The sequence below is a fragment of the Leptosomus discolor genome, chromosome 3 (genome assembly GCF_034619465.1).
Source record: "Leptosomus discolor isolate bLepDis1 chromosome 3, bLepDis1.hap2, whole genome shotgun sequence".
NCBI classification, from domain to species: Eukaryota; Metazoa; Chordata; class Aves; order Leptosomiformes; family Leptosomidae; genus Leptosomus; species Leptosomus discolor.
The window spans coordinates 72,360,771-72,377,521 of NC_141393.1; the positions used below are offsets into that span (position 1 = coordinate 72,360,771).

The 16,751-nt window shown below is 37.6% G+C and overlaps 1 protein-coding gene across 1 annotated transcript in view; it reads left to right on the top strand.

Moving 5' to 3' along the window:
* The window catches only part of CDC73 (cell division cycle 73), a 115,095-nt gene that overhangs the window by 31,839 nt on the left and 66,505 nt on the right, over nt 1-16,751 (top strand). Inside the window, exon 10 of the mRNA XM_086462567.1 lies at nt 9,882-9,946. Within this exon, the coding sequence (XP_086318693.1) occupies nt 9,882-9,946 (65 nt within the window). The remainder of the gene's footprint in view (nt 1-9,881; nt 9,947-16,751) is intronic.

Consider the following 16,751-nt stretch of genomic DNA (forward strand, 5'->3'; position numbering starts at 1 on the left):
ATGTTTTTGTGTTTCTTGCAGAGGGCAGGGCAAATTTTGTTACGCTTCTGAGTTGCCTCTTCCTTCTAGTTCTCAAACAAAATCATTCTTTTCTTTAACGAAACTTCCTGTGCGTGCTTCTAAAGGCTTTATTTTCTGGCTGCAAGAACTCACATGCTGCTAAATGCCATTTTAAACTGTAGATGAGCAATTCAGCTTGCATCTCTTAGAGTATTTGGCTTTGCCCAAGTTAGTACTGTTTTTTGTTCAGGGAAACTGAATAATATTCATGTGCCGTGTATGTGAATTCTCAGATTTTATGGAAGTGGTGTACTGTAGCCAATTGAGCACAATTTTATATTGAAATTACTTGATCTTTTTTGGTATATAAATAAATAAAAAGCAAGAGTATGTTACGGTACTCCTTAGATATTTAGTTTTGATTGTAACTGGAGAATGAAAAGCATAAAATGTAACACCAAAGAGAACTTCACACCATAAGAAATTTGTGACGGTTATGTTTTCCATGCACCTCGTACTGGATGATGTACAAGAATTTCAGAATCTGACTGTAGCCATCTCTGAAGTTACTTAAAAAAAAAAAAGTTTTGTAAATGTGTGAATACATGCTTTAGATTTATGGGAGTTTGTGTGTGTGTGAAACTTACTACAGGAAATTTGGTCAGTTATTCTGTTACATCTTCTTGAAGTCTATTCCCTATTGGCCTCAATATACTTTTATTTCAGTGCAGTGGGTTTTATTTACATTGACAGTTGCATGGAGGGATTAGGAGAGGGAAAAAAAAAAAAACTAAGCAGGATATTTGCTAGCATTTTTCAGCATTGAAAAATAATCTACAAATACCATCCATGAAGAATTAATTGTTATAATAAGAGCAAAGGGAATCTGGGAAGGAAGGGAAAGAAGAAGAAAAAAACAACCAACAAACCAAACCAACCCTTCCATGTACATTTTTACTAGTAGTTTACTGGTTTTTACTACTGGTTTACTAGCAAACTTCTTCAGTTTGCTTCTGATAATATTTTAAATCTTCAAGTATTTGCCAAGTAGTTTTCTTTTTACTCCTATTTCCTATTAAGCGTTAAAAATAGTAAATATTTATCCTGGACAGTATGAAATAAAAAATGGAGAAAGAAATTAGTAGTGAAGTGTAATAGTTCAAGTGTACCAATGCATATAATTCGTTGCGGACTCTTTACAATAAGAAACTGAGTTAAAGGAATGGTCTGTGTCCTTTTAGATGACAAATTACATAGCTCTAGTAAACAACCCATGTGGACAACATCTGTACTAAACAGGTGGATGTATTTTGTGCTGGACAGGACTGCAGCTCTTGTTCCAGTTGAAAGGTTCCTTTGTGGTGTGGTGGTTATGAAATGCCTGAAATGGTCGTATTCTATCTGGGTAGTTACCATTAGCACTCGGCTTCTTTCTAGGACATGTTTATGTGCCTTACCTTTCCAGTTTCCTATGTTTGGTTTAGTCACATAGGGAGTTAATTTTGTATTTCAGTTTTTCTAGGTGTATTTAAAGAAAAAGGTAGTTTAAGAATAGCACTGGTGTAATATCAAGTTAGATAATTGTAGGCTAGCTTTGGAAATAAAAATTAGGTGTTTGAATGTAATTCAAGTACAAGATTGACTTATGAAAGGTACTGATACAGCATTTTATGGAAGTTACATAGAATTAGTAACTAACATCTGGATTTTTTGGGAGAGGACCTAGAGATATTCGAGATCTTCCTCAGCTACAAATTAACTTTAGAAAATAGCTGAGTATCTTATTTACTTCTGGGGTATTCTATTATAAAATCATACCTTTAAAATTTTAGTCCAACTGAAACTCACAGTGCAGGTAGCTGTCAAAAGCTCTAATTAGGTGTTAACATTTTTCTGTGCCATTCAGCACTGGTAATGTGATTCGCTTAAAACTGCACTATCCCATTGCTTGCAACTGTATCACAAGTGAACTCATTCCTTGAAGGATATTTAATTGCCCTCAAAATTAGTTTGTGGCCCCCAAATATTCAGTGCAGAAGTGAGATTGCAAGCGGAAGTGGTCATCAATAAAAGTGAAATAAGGCACTTTTTTGTTCCTTAAAGACTATTATTTTACAGTTACTCTAGTAAGAAATTTGCATTACATGTGTTTATGGAAAGCTTGCAGTATTGGGGATTTTGGGAAAGAAGTATGAAGGAAAAGGATCGTTCTTTAAGTTCTGAGTATCATAACTTGCAGTCTTTATACCATTGTATCCACGTTTATTAGTAATGATGGATAATACCTGAGATAAAGTTGAACCCATAGGTTTGTGTCACTCTGAAGGATTTCCACATCTTCCCTATATGACTGTGTATGTGGTTGGCTAGAGACTGTGGAAGGGAGGATTGTATGATGTGTGTAACGATGTGTGTAGTAGTGATTTTGGCTAAAGATTGAAACAGACAAAAGAGGCAATGTCTCTTAAGCTTTTGTCTTTGTGGCTTACCTGTTTGCTCTTTCCTCAGAGGTATTGAAACTGTAGGAAGGACTGACAGTAGTCCTCTCCTAGTTGCTTCATGACAGCAGCTTATTGTCTGTCTGCAGTTTCATATGACACTACAGTATTCATAAAGATTTTAAGTTTAGGCAGCAAAGAGGTGAACTGTTTTTTCTTTGAATATTTGTGTGGCTTAATACAGAATTTTTCCATTCAAAGTCTTGTTCTTAGTGTAAACAATTTAAAGCTCGTAAGGCTAGGGTAATAAATTTAGGATTTTTAACATGAGATGCATTAAGTAAACTGCTGAGTTGCAGCCAAATTTCTCTGCTGCTTGTGGCGGATCATTTTTTCTGATGTGGTGTATCAGGATGTCTCTCTGGTTGGCTTACTTAAAAGTTTTCATGCCAGATGGGACAGGCTTTGCTAGAATGGTTTAGATGCTTTAATAGTAAATGTGAGGGGGTTGGTAATTGCAAAGTACTATTCTTGAGGAGCAAATAATCAGTTACACCTGCAGTCAATGGAACTGCTTATGGAGCCCTGAGTCAGTAGGTGGTAGCTTTCTCTCAAATGGGTGTCTTGTTACTGCAGGAGAGAGAAATCTTTCTTTGACATTCTTAAACTTAAAGTTCTGTGAGATAGGCCATAGGGGGTGTAGTAGAATGTCTCTTGCAGTAGGGCTCGTACGTGCTAGATATTTCCACAGTGGAAGAACATGTTACTTGGCAGTGCACCCATCAGGCTGAGGTTCAAAAGGTTTTTGAGGTGAGGTGAACTCCCTGCAACTACTTCCGTTGACTGCGGTTTGTTTCCTGTTGGTTTTGTTTCTTTCATGCTGTCAGTCAGTGATGGTATCCTCTCTTCAGCAACGTAGAGCTACTTTCTGTGCTAAACTCTATTTTTCCCTTTGTAGCTTTATTCTTTTTCTTCATATTAATTCTTCTAGCTTTTTTTTTTACGCTTTACTGTCATTTATTAACGTGCATCTTTACTAGTGGTGTTTTGTTCGTGCCACAGACCATCCAGATGTTCAAACTACAGTCTGTCCTATCTTCTTGAGCAACATAATTTTGAAATCTTTTTTGGGATTTAAAAATCCTGTGCCCAGATGTCATTTGACACTCAGAAGGGTCTCGTGTCTTTTCCTGTGTGCCTCAATATTTAATATTTGATATTTAAAAACGTATTTATTATTGTATATGGTTTGTAGCTCAGCCAGTGGTATACTGAAACTTTGAGCTGATGTGATTGTTCTGTGGGACAGCCTATGTACTAAACTGGTTTGGATGCTATACCTTGTTTTTTTTCCCCATTTTTTGGGGTGGTTTTACCTGAGATCCTCCTTCTCACATGCTAGTTTCTTTGGTAATTCCAGAGTGTGAAATAGTGCTGGGATGATAATCTTGAAGATTGAATATTTTCATGATCCATTGAGTGCATCTCTCTGTATAGATGGCAAAGTTTTTCTGTGCTGTTCCAGGTGTTAGGTCTTTAAGGTGTGTTCCAGGACCGTTGCTCTTGTTTGCCTGCTATTGTTGTTAGCAAGGTTTCAACATAGCAGAAGCCAATTGTTATTTAAAAAAAAAACCAAAAAAACCAAAAAAAAACCCACCCAAAACAAAACAAAAAAACCCCTAAATTAAAAAAAAAAAAAACCAAACCACTCTTTTGGTCCTATTTAGTGTAAATTGGAGAGGGTCTTGCTGTACAGCCACATGATTTCAGTCTGTAATGGTGAAAAGAATATTGGTTGCCACATCCAAGTGTTTCTTTCAGGAAACCTTGCTGTTGACTTCCTGATAGTGTCGTTTTGTGTTTGAGTTATTCTTGTACTTGTGTTGGATTTTCAAACGTAGCTGCAGTTTCTCAGAAGTGTGCCTAGCATTCAATCAGTCATAAGTGTGAAGCCTGGGCAACAGAGGACTATGAAGTTCTTGAACTTGAGGTTACTCTGCACCATAAAAATTTTTCTTCTCTCTCCTGTGCATTGTTAAGAAAGTTACTTTATGAAGTATTTCTCATTATAAGTATTTTCTTTTAGATTGTGTGATTTCTGTTTACACAAGAATAGAGCTGGTAGCAGAAGATTCAGAGTTCTGAAACTCAACTGCCTTGTTCAACTTTTATTTATTGCATTCATTTTTAAAGTTACAGAATTCTGGTTTTTTTCTAGCAGAGAATGTGTGCAAGTATTCACATTTGGGAAAAGATTGTGGTCTGTATTTTCTGGCTTGATGTGACTGAGTAGTTTGATAACTTTCAGTACTGTACATTCATTTCAGTGCTGGGAAACACAGATTCATACTGTAATTTATTTTTATTGGTACTGTGAGAAACTCTTGAGAACTTGGTGTTAATTACTTGTAAGATTATTACTGAATTGTTCTATATGAACTGTGAAGAGAATTTTATAAACTAATTAGTGTAGCTTGGAAATGTAGGCATGAAACTATCTTTTACTTGTTGTAGTACTGAAGAGGAGTGTTCGGTAAACTCTTATGTAGAATGAAATTTGGTGTCAGTGATTTAATTACCATGAGTGTGAAGAAGGGTAGTGAATCATTTCCAGGCAGTCTGCAGAGCTGTTGCTATCTGGGGTTTGAAGACTATACAGCTGAAAAAAGTACTTATTCGATCTTATTCATCCACAATTCAAACCAAGTCTTTAAGTTGACCTCTTCAGTGTTCCAGAGACATGCTCCTTTATTCTGTGTCCATTTGCCTAGTCTTCCTTCCAGAAACTTAGGTTAATTTGAGTCTTTTTTTAAAGCAGTTATTGTTTTGGTAATGTATCAATGCTCAAGTTTGCACCTGGATTGGATGGCTAGAGCTGCAGCAGGTGTAGAAGCAAAATGTAGTGTGACCTAGATGGCCATAGAGCAGTGAGCTTTAAGCAGATGGAAGGCACTGTGAACATTAATGCTTGTATGCAAGGAAATGGAACATATGCCCAAATGGTGACAGAGAATACAATTAGTCCAATAAGCTGATGCATTAGGGTGCATATTTTCATTTCCAGGTCTAATTCTTTTAAATGAGAGAAGGCACTCAGATTGATGTTTGGTGATGCTAGAAAGGTAACTAGTGATGAACCACACTGGCAAAGTGTGCGATTGTTTTGACAGCCTTTGGGTCATTGAACTGTGAAATTGTGGTCACTTGCAATGAGCGGAGAAGAAAAGCTAGTCTTAATATTAACTGATTGTAGTTTATGTTTTTGAAGCATTAGAATTGATGATTCAGTACTACTTACTGTGCTTAGTCTCTCAAGATGTAGTTCTTAAGGCTTTTGTTAATGTGGGTGTTTTTAACAATGCTTATACGTTTATAAAATGCTGATTTGACAAATAGGAAAAGTTGCAATACAGTTCATCCAATACGTTAATGTTGGGCTTTGCTTGCTTTCTTTACCTCTGAGTGTCAGATCTGCATTTAAAGTATTTAATATGGACTGATTTTTGCCTAAAGGAAATGTGTACAACTTTGTAATTTTATTGAAAAATCCCAGTGTATTGAAGACTGTCAAGTAAGTTGTGGTTTTTTAAGAGTTCTGCATCTAATTCCAAGTTTAAAATTAAGTCCAAAGTCTTGCCATCATGATGTTTTTATTTAAAGGGCTCTTCTTCTTAAATACCCTTTTTTTAGTAGATGGCTTAAAATTTTAACTGCTTCCTCTCTTACTATCATTATTTTGAAACTGGAGTTAAAAAGTAATTCCTGGCCAGGCATTAATGTTTCACATCTGGTGAATGAGGTTCGAGGGGGAGGGGAGAAACATGTTGCTTTTGTGTTCTTAGTCAGAGGGTTTGATATGGCATTTGTGCTGATGTGTGCTGGGTGCATGTCCCCTGGTGCTCCAGGTTGCTCTGTGTTCTGATCCTCTCTGCTGTGCCCTGTGGTTCCTCTTGTATCCCGGGTCTGCTTTTGAGCAGCTGCATCAGGGTCAGCCACTGCCCTCGCAGAATGCTCTGGAAGAAGTGCATCTCTGCTTTCTATCCTGGTCCTTGAATGTCTTTTACAACCAGCTGCATTAACCTGGCTAACACCCTCAGTGATTTTTGAAGTGGGAATGCAGCTGTAACTGGGGAGTCCCTGACTGGGAAGCATTTGTTTTCTGCTTTGCACAGGCTCTATACAGTGAGTGGAGCTGAAGGTGCTACTGTATGTGGCCAAGTAAACAAACTGCTGAGGCCTTATGAAAAGGCACAAAAGTGGAAGTGGCAGGGCTCTCACTTGTAGCAGTGTTTATTTCTGTGAGAAAAGTTGAGTGGCTGACTGCTGGAATATCACATGGTGAATGTGAGAGGATCAGGTCAAGAAAGCTGTATTCCGAGAAGAGCTTCCGTGCTGTTACCAGTTAAAGGAGGGTTGCTGTGGTTACCTGGAAGCTGGCAATGCTTAACTCATTCACCAGTTGCTTGAGAGTTTGAGGCAGGAAATTTGAGAGCTGGTGGGCAGTTCGTGAGGTGGTTTCTTCTACTCATCCCGCCCTACGTGCAGGTAGCAGACCTTGTAGTGGCTGCAGTAACTGTTGGCAGGAATGCAAGTAGGTACCTACATTGTACTTTGACCCCTTATCATCTCATAGATTTACGTTAATAAGGGAAACTACTATGCCACTATTTACAGATTATCAGAACTGTTTTATTTACTACCTGGGTAACTGTTAAATATCATTGGAAGGCCTGTGTAGCTGCTGGAAATCTTCAGCAGTCAAGAGAGCCCACTTTAATGCTTGAAGCAACAGGTGGCTCTTTAGGATCAGAGTTGTTTGCCCCTCCTTCTAGGGAAAGGGTCAGCATGAGGCTGGGAGGAGGAAGCTGCTGAGAGCCAGAGCTTGGGTTAGTGGCTGTTGTGGCTTGTTAAATGAACCAGAACAGCTTTTATGAGAAACTTGGGGAGATTTTTGCAAAAGATCAAAAGTATTGGTGGTTGAGCAGAGCTTTGTTCCCTAACAGGTGCCTTTCTCCCGTTTGATTTACTTTGCTGGCTCTGTATGCCTTTATTCCCTTTGCAATGCTGATGGACACTTGGGTTAGGGTTTTCTAATTAATTGAGAAGGAATGCAAAGTTTTATTAGGAAAGAAGTAGAAAAACAGTCCAGTGGAAAGAAATAACTGAAACGGGGAACAAACACGTAGAACTAATTACAGAACCAGGATTTGGGCTGAAAGGAAAGAAACTGTGGTGGGCCAGGCACAATGGGAGATGCTGCTTTGCTGGTTTTATTGAGGGGTGTCTGTATTCTTTGGAGTTTGGGAAGAACTTTTGGTTGAAATAGTTGTAAGTTCTCCATGTCACAGGCAAGAGGAGTGCATAATAGGTCAGTCTGGAAAGGGGAAAGGTTCCTCTGTTGGTGACCTTCTGAAATTCACAAACATCTGTCAACCTAGATTATACACCTCTGATTTATGTCACTCCAGGTCAGCAAAAGCATCTCTTCAACTTAGGGGAGTTCTACCAAGTATTCTGCAAGGCTCCAGGCACCACCTGAAATATTAATATGCTCCCTGCCCAGAAACAGTGACCTATATAGTTGCAGAGAAAACTGTTATCCATGGAAGCATTGGTCAGGGGCAACTTCACTATCTTTAGCTGAAGTTTAGCTGTATGAGGCCTGAGCTAAGACTCAGTGCATAATTACATCTTGTGCTTGGGGGAAAGGGCAGTAAGGCAGTATCGATTTATAAAGGGAAGCTAGGCTTTGTTTTCTCTCTCTTTTTTTATTTTTTTTTTTTTTAATAGAAAAGACTGTATATGCCTGTACCTGCATTTTGGTTTCTCAGAATCAGCTCTGTGTAGTTCAGAAATGTTAAGTCTGGCAGAAGGGGAGGGATGACCTTGAGAAGCCGAGATGAAGGGCTGGAGCTGAGGTGACTCACATAGAACAAAACATGGTCAGTGACACTAGGCCTCTCCACTTGGTCGTTGGTGGTAGGTCTGGTAGTGTCATCGAGGGGCTGAGCAGGGGAAGGTAAAACCAAATACAGTGTTCAGAAAGTAGATAACTATATCTGTGGTGAGAGGAGTGTGATCAGTTTTCAACTCCTGGGTGTCTCTTCCTAGGCACTGGAGAGTTATTAAATCTGGGAAGCTTTTCTGCCTCATTTCCCACAAGTATCTGATAATCTTCCTCATCTAAGGAAGAACGGATGAGCAACCATAGATGCTTCTCAGAGCATCTGCATTGTTTTCAAGGTTGTCTGGGTTTCAATTTAAGTTAATTTACTCATGATAGGAGCAAGAAGCTCTAACAGTCTTGAAAATCTAATATTTTTCTTGGTCTTTTTGTAGGTTTAGGTATGAGCATTACTTTGATTCTGCATTATTTTTGGTCTATTATGTTTTTGTGCTGATGCATTGTATGAAGGTGGTGTAATAAATAGCAAAAATCTTCCGATTCCAAATAGCTGCTTCTGCACACTATCAGTTACCTTTTCCCAAGTCTGGTTGAAATAGCCCAAAAGTTGCTTAGGTGTAGAGACATGCTTGCTTAATGTGGTTTGACTGGTGATTATCGTGCCATCTTAAGTATTTATTAATTGGATCGTTGGTTGGTGGAGTCAGTTGAAGTAGATGCGTAGGCTAGGGAATTTACAAAAGGAAAAAGGTTTTCTTGCAAGTCCCGGTGACAATATTCAGGAACTGACTTTGATCTTAGAGCGCTGATAATAGGAAGACAGAGAAGCAGTGTTCAAAAGCAAACAGGCTAGTGACAGCAGGTTTAGTCACCAAGCACTTGCAGGCTTCTGGCACTTACTCAGCATAAATTCAATCTGATTAAAACTACTAAAAAGAAAAATCACTGAAACAACTGTTTTTATCACCTTTAGTCTGGTAGTGTGAATTTATGCAGATTCTATCCTCTGTATCGTGTGACAATGACATTGTTGCTCTTCTGCACTCCAGAAGTGAATTTATCATGTTAAGTGGCCACGGTTTTATAGTCAGCATGTAGAACGGTTTCTTATGAAGTATTTTTTTCCATTAATACAACTACAACTTGAGTATGTTGCATTATAATGCATTCTGGGAATATGAGGAACTTCTGCATTTTGTAGTAAAGAGAGTTTCTGAGACTATGTGCATGTTGTAATATATTTTCGCAAAGTTTTAAAATTATATGCTTTTTCTGGAGTGGTTAGAATGATTCCATGCAGTAGGAAAAGCTTACTCTGATTACAGAAAGCAGAAATACCAATTGGGCCTCTGTCTAAAGAAAAAACAGATTTCCTAATTACTAACCAGGTTTCGTATTGTGAACAAAACCTCAACCACTACCAATAGCAAGATGCGTTCTTTGCAAAAATGATTTCAAAGATACTTCCAGTGTGGTTCATCTATACGTGATGTCTCTATGTTCATAATTATTCACAAGAGCCTTTTTTTACTTTGCAGAAACGGAAGGCTTTAAAATTGATACCATGGGCACCTATCATGGAATGACTCTGAAGTCTGTAACGGTAAGCTAAAGGTCTTTTTCTTAAATATGTTTTATAGAAATGAAAGTGTCCATATCTACATCTATCTATCTATATATCTCATCAGCCTGGCCTAGGCTCTGGAAGGTCACTTTGGTTGACTAACAGAATTGATGGAAGTTCTTCTCTGTGAAAACATCAAACATGTTTTGATTTAGTCTGCATATTTTAGAGGTCTTTGCTCAAGGGATTTGTCTTGTGGTAAAAAGGTGTGCTGGGAAGGCTTTCCTGGCAGGCTCTTCTTGCAGAGGTGCAGCCTTTTTCTGCTCGACTGTGCTAAGATACTCAGAATTTTCCTAGTTTTATATATGTCTATGAAGGACTTCTTTCAAAATCATGCGTGATAAAACTATACTCACAAAACTGAAGTAATAAAGCTAGGCTTTGGAATATCGCTCTGTTTCCTACTCTGCATTTAATAACAGTAAATTTGCTCAGTGGTGGAAGAATTTGACCTCTGCATTACTATTAAAGCTTTCTGTGGACTTCTTTTGTCTGACAATGCTGTCAGTGGGAGTTGCTACATACACAGATGAGAGAGAGTCCCTCAAACAGATTTTTTTTTTTTTTTTTTTGGCCAATATTTGTCTGCTTTTATGGCAGTGGGTTGAATGCTGTCAAACAAGTGCTGTTTTGATCTGCTGGTAAGTAGGACAGATGCTACAAAAGTAATGTAGATCCCCCATTATGGCTTTTGCCATCTGCATACCTATACAAATCTGATGAATAGACGGCACTAAACACTCTCCTAAATCCATACACTACTTCCAGTTTGGACTCCTAATTTGAACATAAAATAATATCTTGAACGTAAATCTCTTAAAAACATTTAGAGATTTTCCTTGTTTGTTGAAAATTCTTGCCCAAGTCTTTCATTCCCAAACTCCTTTGGACTTAAAATACTTAAAAAGAAAAAAATAAAGGAAGAGAATATTTTAAGGAAGGAATATACATAGTTCTAAACAATGTTGTTTCTAGATTAATTCAGAAATTGATTGGGTGAAGGAAGAAAATAACCACTTATGTCCAAAGATTTGTTCTTGAACCTTGGACAAATTTAGGGCTGCTTTATGAGGGATCAAGCAGTGTTGTTGTACCAAACCCAGGTTTCTATGGTATAATGTATCTGTTTCGAGTGGTAGTGACTTGAAATGACTTAGTAAATAGGTTCTGTTTAAATTGCCCTGTGAGGAGGAAAAAGAAATCAGAAAAAAAAAAAGGCAGGATAACAGTGAAGTAGAAATGTTAAGAATGTTTTAAGCTTGTCAGTATAAAAGCTGTAAAAGTGAAGGGATGCACAGTAACTCTAAAAACTTTATTTCTTTTTTTAAGTTCATTAAAAAATAATTAAGGTTTTTATTCTAGGAATCCTAGCTCACGTATTCAGCATACTACCTAGAGTTTTGAGGTAGAGTTATTCAGCTGTCCTTTCTGGTTTCTTCCATTAAGAAAGAAAATATAACTGATATTAAATTACTAGTAAATCTTTTTGCAACATGAACTAGAATTTTTTTAAATAACTATTTAAGAGGTATTGCATGACTGCACATAAAGCATCATCTGGTGTTATGAGAAATATTAAAGCTCCATCTGTCATTTAGCTTTTTTCTAAGGAAGAACTTGTAAGAGATTTTTGGAGCCTTATTTTCCAGACTGTTAAAAAGGTGCCCTAAATGTTTAGCTCATTCATAAATTGCAGTGACATACTGATTTTGTGTTTCAGATGAAGGAGAAATTAATCTGTTAATTATGTGGCACAAAACTGTTCATCTGTTTTTGTCTAAACTTTGTCACAGTGATGGACCACATAGTTCTAACCGATGATTTTCAGATGTTTGTTTTGTATAGAATACTTGATCTCCTACCGGTTGAAAAACTTCGTGTTAGGCTTTTACTCAGGTTTTTTTTTCTGTGGTTTGTTCCTATTTTTTTTATGCTAGACAAAACTAGGGAGGAAATGGGAAAGTAATTTCTTCCCCTAGACATTTGATGGAAAAGTTCATTATACTCGTTGGCTAAATCATAGGAATATAGAGGACAACATCGGAATTGCATTCTGCCTACATGATATCACCTCCTGTTCTCACAGCATTGGTATAATCCCTTTTGTGAACTTATCAAACATTTCAAAGGCTCTGAAGTGTTACGTAGCTTGTTGTTGGAGGCTGTCTTCAAACTTCAGACCTCTGATTTCCAGATGAATGGTGAAATTTGAAAGGTTTATTTTTATGCCATTGTTCTCCTTGACTTTAGTAGCTCCTCTGTTTCTTCTATGGTGTTTGTTTCCATTAATGTGTCTATAGAGAGCAGTCATTTTCTCTTAAAACTTCTTGTTTTGCTTGTCTTAACAAGTCTTGTTGTGAAATAAGCTTTCAGTTCCCATGTCAGTTTTCTTTCACTAGCTATTCCAGCTAGAATTCCTTTTTTGAGCATGGAGAACTAAAATTTCATGGAGTCTTCTAAGTGAGATCTCACCAATGGTTTGTAGGAAGGCATTAAGAATGTCTTACTGCTTCTGAAATTATATATACTGCCTTGAGATGGGTGAATGATGTGTTTTACTCTATCTTCGTTCTTTATCACTTTTTCATATCTTATTTTTGCTCTACTTTCCAGTTTGGCTATGAGTTGCATGTTGGAAAAGGGTGTTTATCCTAGTATGGTAGTTCATTTAAGTGTTTAATTATTGGTGATACCATCTACCCCAACTTCTGTTCTCTCTGTGTTGATTCCTTTGGCTTCCTTGTCGCACATTGTCCTTTATTTTCTTTATCTGAACGAAACGTAGTTAGTTAGTTAGTCTCATCTTTAAAAGGCTGATGGAGCCATTAGCTTCCAAAAGTTTTGACCTTGTTAGAAATTAGAAAAAATTTTGTAGACGTATACTTCTTACCTGAAGTGTAAACTGAGACCCACTAACTGTAGTTGCCAACCTGCTTCTCGTGTAAAATTTGTAAGAAGTTTTTATTTGTTTCATGTTGTATTCCCTACATGTCTTCCACTTGCACTCTGCTTTACTGTAATTCTCTGTAATGTTTTTTATGAAATGTGCAAAACTTCTGGTTTGTGTTTGTTCTTGCTGAAATGTGAGTTGTCCTAGATGCTTGTTCTTTTTAACTGCAAAACAAAAACTTCTGCATCTTGACTGCTTTCTTTTCACCAGTGATGTTGGAAACTTTCTTAGCATTCAAAATTTGTGCCAGAACAGATGGTGAATGGTGGGCTTTTTCTGAAGTAATGTCAGCTAAAATAACTTGTGCTGCTGGCAGTTCTTCCCTGGAACAGGGTTTTTGCTTAATTGGCACACTTACTTTCTCTGAGGAAGAACTGACTTATTTAATGAATTTTTATTATGAAGGCATGATTTCATTATTCTGGAACTGGAATTGTTTATAACAGGACATCTTCCTCAGAAAGCCTTTTTTAATGCGTGTGACACCTTCTGTTTGCCTGGATTGATTGATGTTTTGGAAAAGAATAAGCAAGTGGTGATAGCTCTTGCTGTCTAGTTACCCAGCAGTTCATGTTGCAAATTGTACAGATGACTTTTAGAAACCTACATGTCTACCTGCAGGCTTCATTTCAAAGCATAATCCCCTGTATAGCAAGACAACTTCTTAGGAAGGTTTGTTGTTTGAGATGGATCAAATAAGAGCCATGGAAGATAACTTTGTTAGTATTTTTGTACCATGCAGGATGTGAGGGAATGCCGAGAGAGAATCTTAAGCTGATCTCAATGTGTTTGTTCTTACATGTGTAAATTTGACATGTTCAGGGCATTAGCCTTCTGCTTTTCTGAAGAGAAATGTTAACTTGGAGTCTAAGCCGGTGTCATCTAGTGAAAGCCTAGAAAGTGGGTCTGACCTTGTGTATATATAATGAAATTGAATTTTGGACTACTGATTTCTGTAACTAGAATATGTGAAGTATTTAACCGAAGTATTTAACTGTTACTATAGCTTGAGATGTCAAGATCAGAACAAACTAGCTTTCTGCACTTGTGTCAGGATACAGAAGAAGTTGCTTGTTCTGTGAGTGTCTGATAAAGCTGGCTGTTATAGATTGGTACTAAAGTGCATCTGCCAAGCCAAGGGCATGCTTTGTATCGACTGTGTGCACTTGCGAATAATACTTGTTTCTCTGTGACAATAATAATCATGTTGACGCTGGTTTTACTAACGTTTGTGGCTTTTTCTTAAGTTTTCATGTCTTTTATGTGAGAGAAAGGAATAGAGTGATAGCCTGTGGAGTCCTGTGGAATGATTTACTCTGAGTCCTGGCTGGTCGTGAGCTGCGATTCAGTGTGGGTATAAACTTGGGAGCAAGCAAATAAGATCTGCATAGCACTACAGTAGGCACTACAGTAGGCCCTTGTAGAAATTACCTTGTTGTCTTTTCTAATTGCTAGAAAGCTCTCTTGTTTTTTGACTTCTGGTCTTTTTTAGTATTCATTACTGCTGAAGCTCAGAAGCTTCCTTTGTCTTTTGTTTTTGCTGCTGGTAGTGGAATCTGTCATTGATCACCTGCACTCATAAGTGGCCAGAACTACTGTTGGCTTTTCTTTCTCTTACCGTTCAGTAAATAGGTGGATACAACAGTTCTTTTAGGTATTGAGATATCTTTACCAGATAGTTTGGGGCTACACTTGAAGAATCAGTGTAGTTAGTGATGGTTTCAGTTGAGATACTTTGCTTGTAGAAAACTCAAATGCAAATTTCTGCAGTGTATTCAAACATGTAAGTTTTATCTCTAGTAAGATGTTCTGTGTAAGTTTTCAGTGATTCTGAGTTTAGTGATAATGTTTTTCCTACAAATTAACAAAAGTGACATCCATCTTTCCAGTGTAAACTGCCAGGCTTTACAGTAATCTAAGTTGTAAAATTACCCTGAGTAAACATATAAGACTATCAGTAATGAAAGAAAACACATTACATTTCAGTCAAAACAAATACATTCCATAGTCTTTCAGAAGAATTGGAAGACTGCTTCTGCACCTCTGAGGTCAGCAGCATTTTTCCTCAGTTTATGGACAGTATTGGATTGTGAGCTTTGACTAATCAAAGGATGTTGCTGTTATTGCCCTTAATCTTTTGAGCGTGGTATAGTCTCAGTGATTTTAACTGAGAGGTTGTTTAACCTCGGATGTATTTTCAAAGGATTAGCGTGTAGTAGAATGAAGGGGAATGCAGAGTTTCTGGCACCTTAAAGACTGGGCCATTGGAGAGGAAGCATGTTGGGGCAGAAGCTATCAACATGGCATATGCACATATTTTATATAAAAAACTTCAGATAATCGATATGCTTCTGTGTAAGTAGGTAAGTACTTGAGATTTTTTTTTTTAAATTTATCATGAGGAATTGGGTTTGTGATTCAGTGTGAAAACTTGAAATGACTTTTCAGAAGCATGTGATGGAATAAGATGTTGTTTCTCAATATACTGGTAAGTTACCTTTAAAAAATAAATAAAAATTTAATATATCTTATGTATTAGATAGGAGAGAGAGAAAACTGGTGATGTGGATAAGTAGTTATGTGTCATGTCCTAATCTCATTAAAATATTTGAGAGCAGTGGTATTGAGGGAGGAGTCAACATAACAACAGACTCTTTGAAAGTGTTTGAAACAGGCTCTGAAGCAGAGCCTAATTTTCATGCAGTCTGTGCATAAACTGGTCATTATTCTCAATGCAAGTGTAACACCCGCCTGCCTGCACCCCCGCTCCCCTCCGTGGGCCAAGCAGTGTTCTGTGAACTCTACGTGTATGTTCAGTTTTTAACCATCAGGAGGAGGTGAGGACAACTGTAATAATGGTCTGTTAGAAGAGTGTTCCATAGATGATGCTGGAGGTAGAGACTTTCTGTTTTCATTTGTTTTGTAAATTTTTTTCGTGTTAAGTATATTTATCTGTAACTGTAATTCAGACATAACCATGAGGTTCTTGGTCCACGAGGGTTAAGGGCTAGAATATGATCACTATCTCTAAAAATCCTTGAGCTGGAAAAATGGCTGTTTCCCCAGAGGAGTATGCCAGCAACCTTACATGGCTCTGGGGTAACAAGACTAGAAGGCTTGGTGTGTCTGTATTTCTCTAATGAGAGGGGATGAAATGTAACCAAGTTTCTTAAGAAGTATTACTGTATCTTATATGTAAGGTCCACACAACAATTTCAGTGGTTGGCATTTCATTGCCTCAGTCCTGTTTCAAACATTAAATAAATTACTCTTCCTTAAAGAGTTTTAGTGCAAATAGTCAAGCTGATAGGGACCAAGGAAAATCACATACAAATGCTGCTTCCAAGAAAACATGTTGAACAATGCTGCACTTGTTTTCTCAGTGACTGTAAATCATGTACGTCTGTGCCAAGATACCTTGCCGTGGTACTGCATTATACAATAGAACTGCCTGTTTTGTTCCTTATAAGTTTAGTTTTGTTTTGAGACTGAGAACTGCAAATTCAAGAAAAGAAGTGGATGTTGTATAACCAGTCATGCATCTGGAAGTTAGGCATTGCTGTGTTGCCCAGTATGCTACTGAACAAAGGAGGGAGCAAGACCTGGAGCCATTGAGCTTTGTTACTGAATTAATGTGTCTGAACTCACTGTTCTGTGTAAAACTTGATTGTGTCAGCGTGCTAAGTGTGCTTGTGGCATGCCTGTCAGGTCCTTGAGTGGTTTAAATGGAAGAGTGCCAAGTATGAGAATCCAAAGTATTGCTGAGTATACATTGAAGTGGAGCTTTAGCCGTCCGGGGAGCTTTAGTTACAAAAGCTTGAGAGCCTTAAAAAC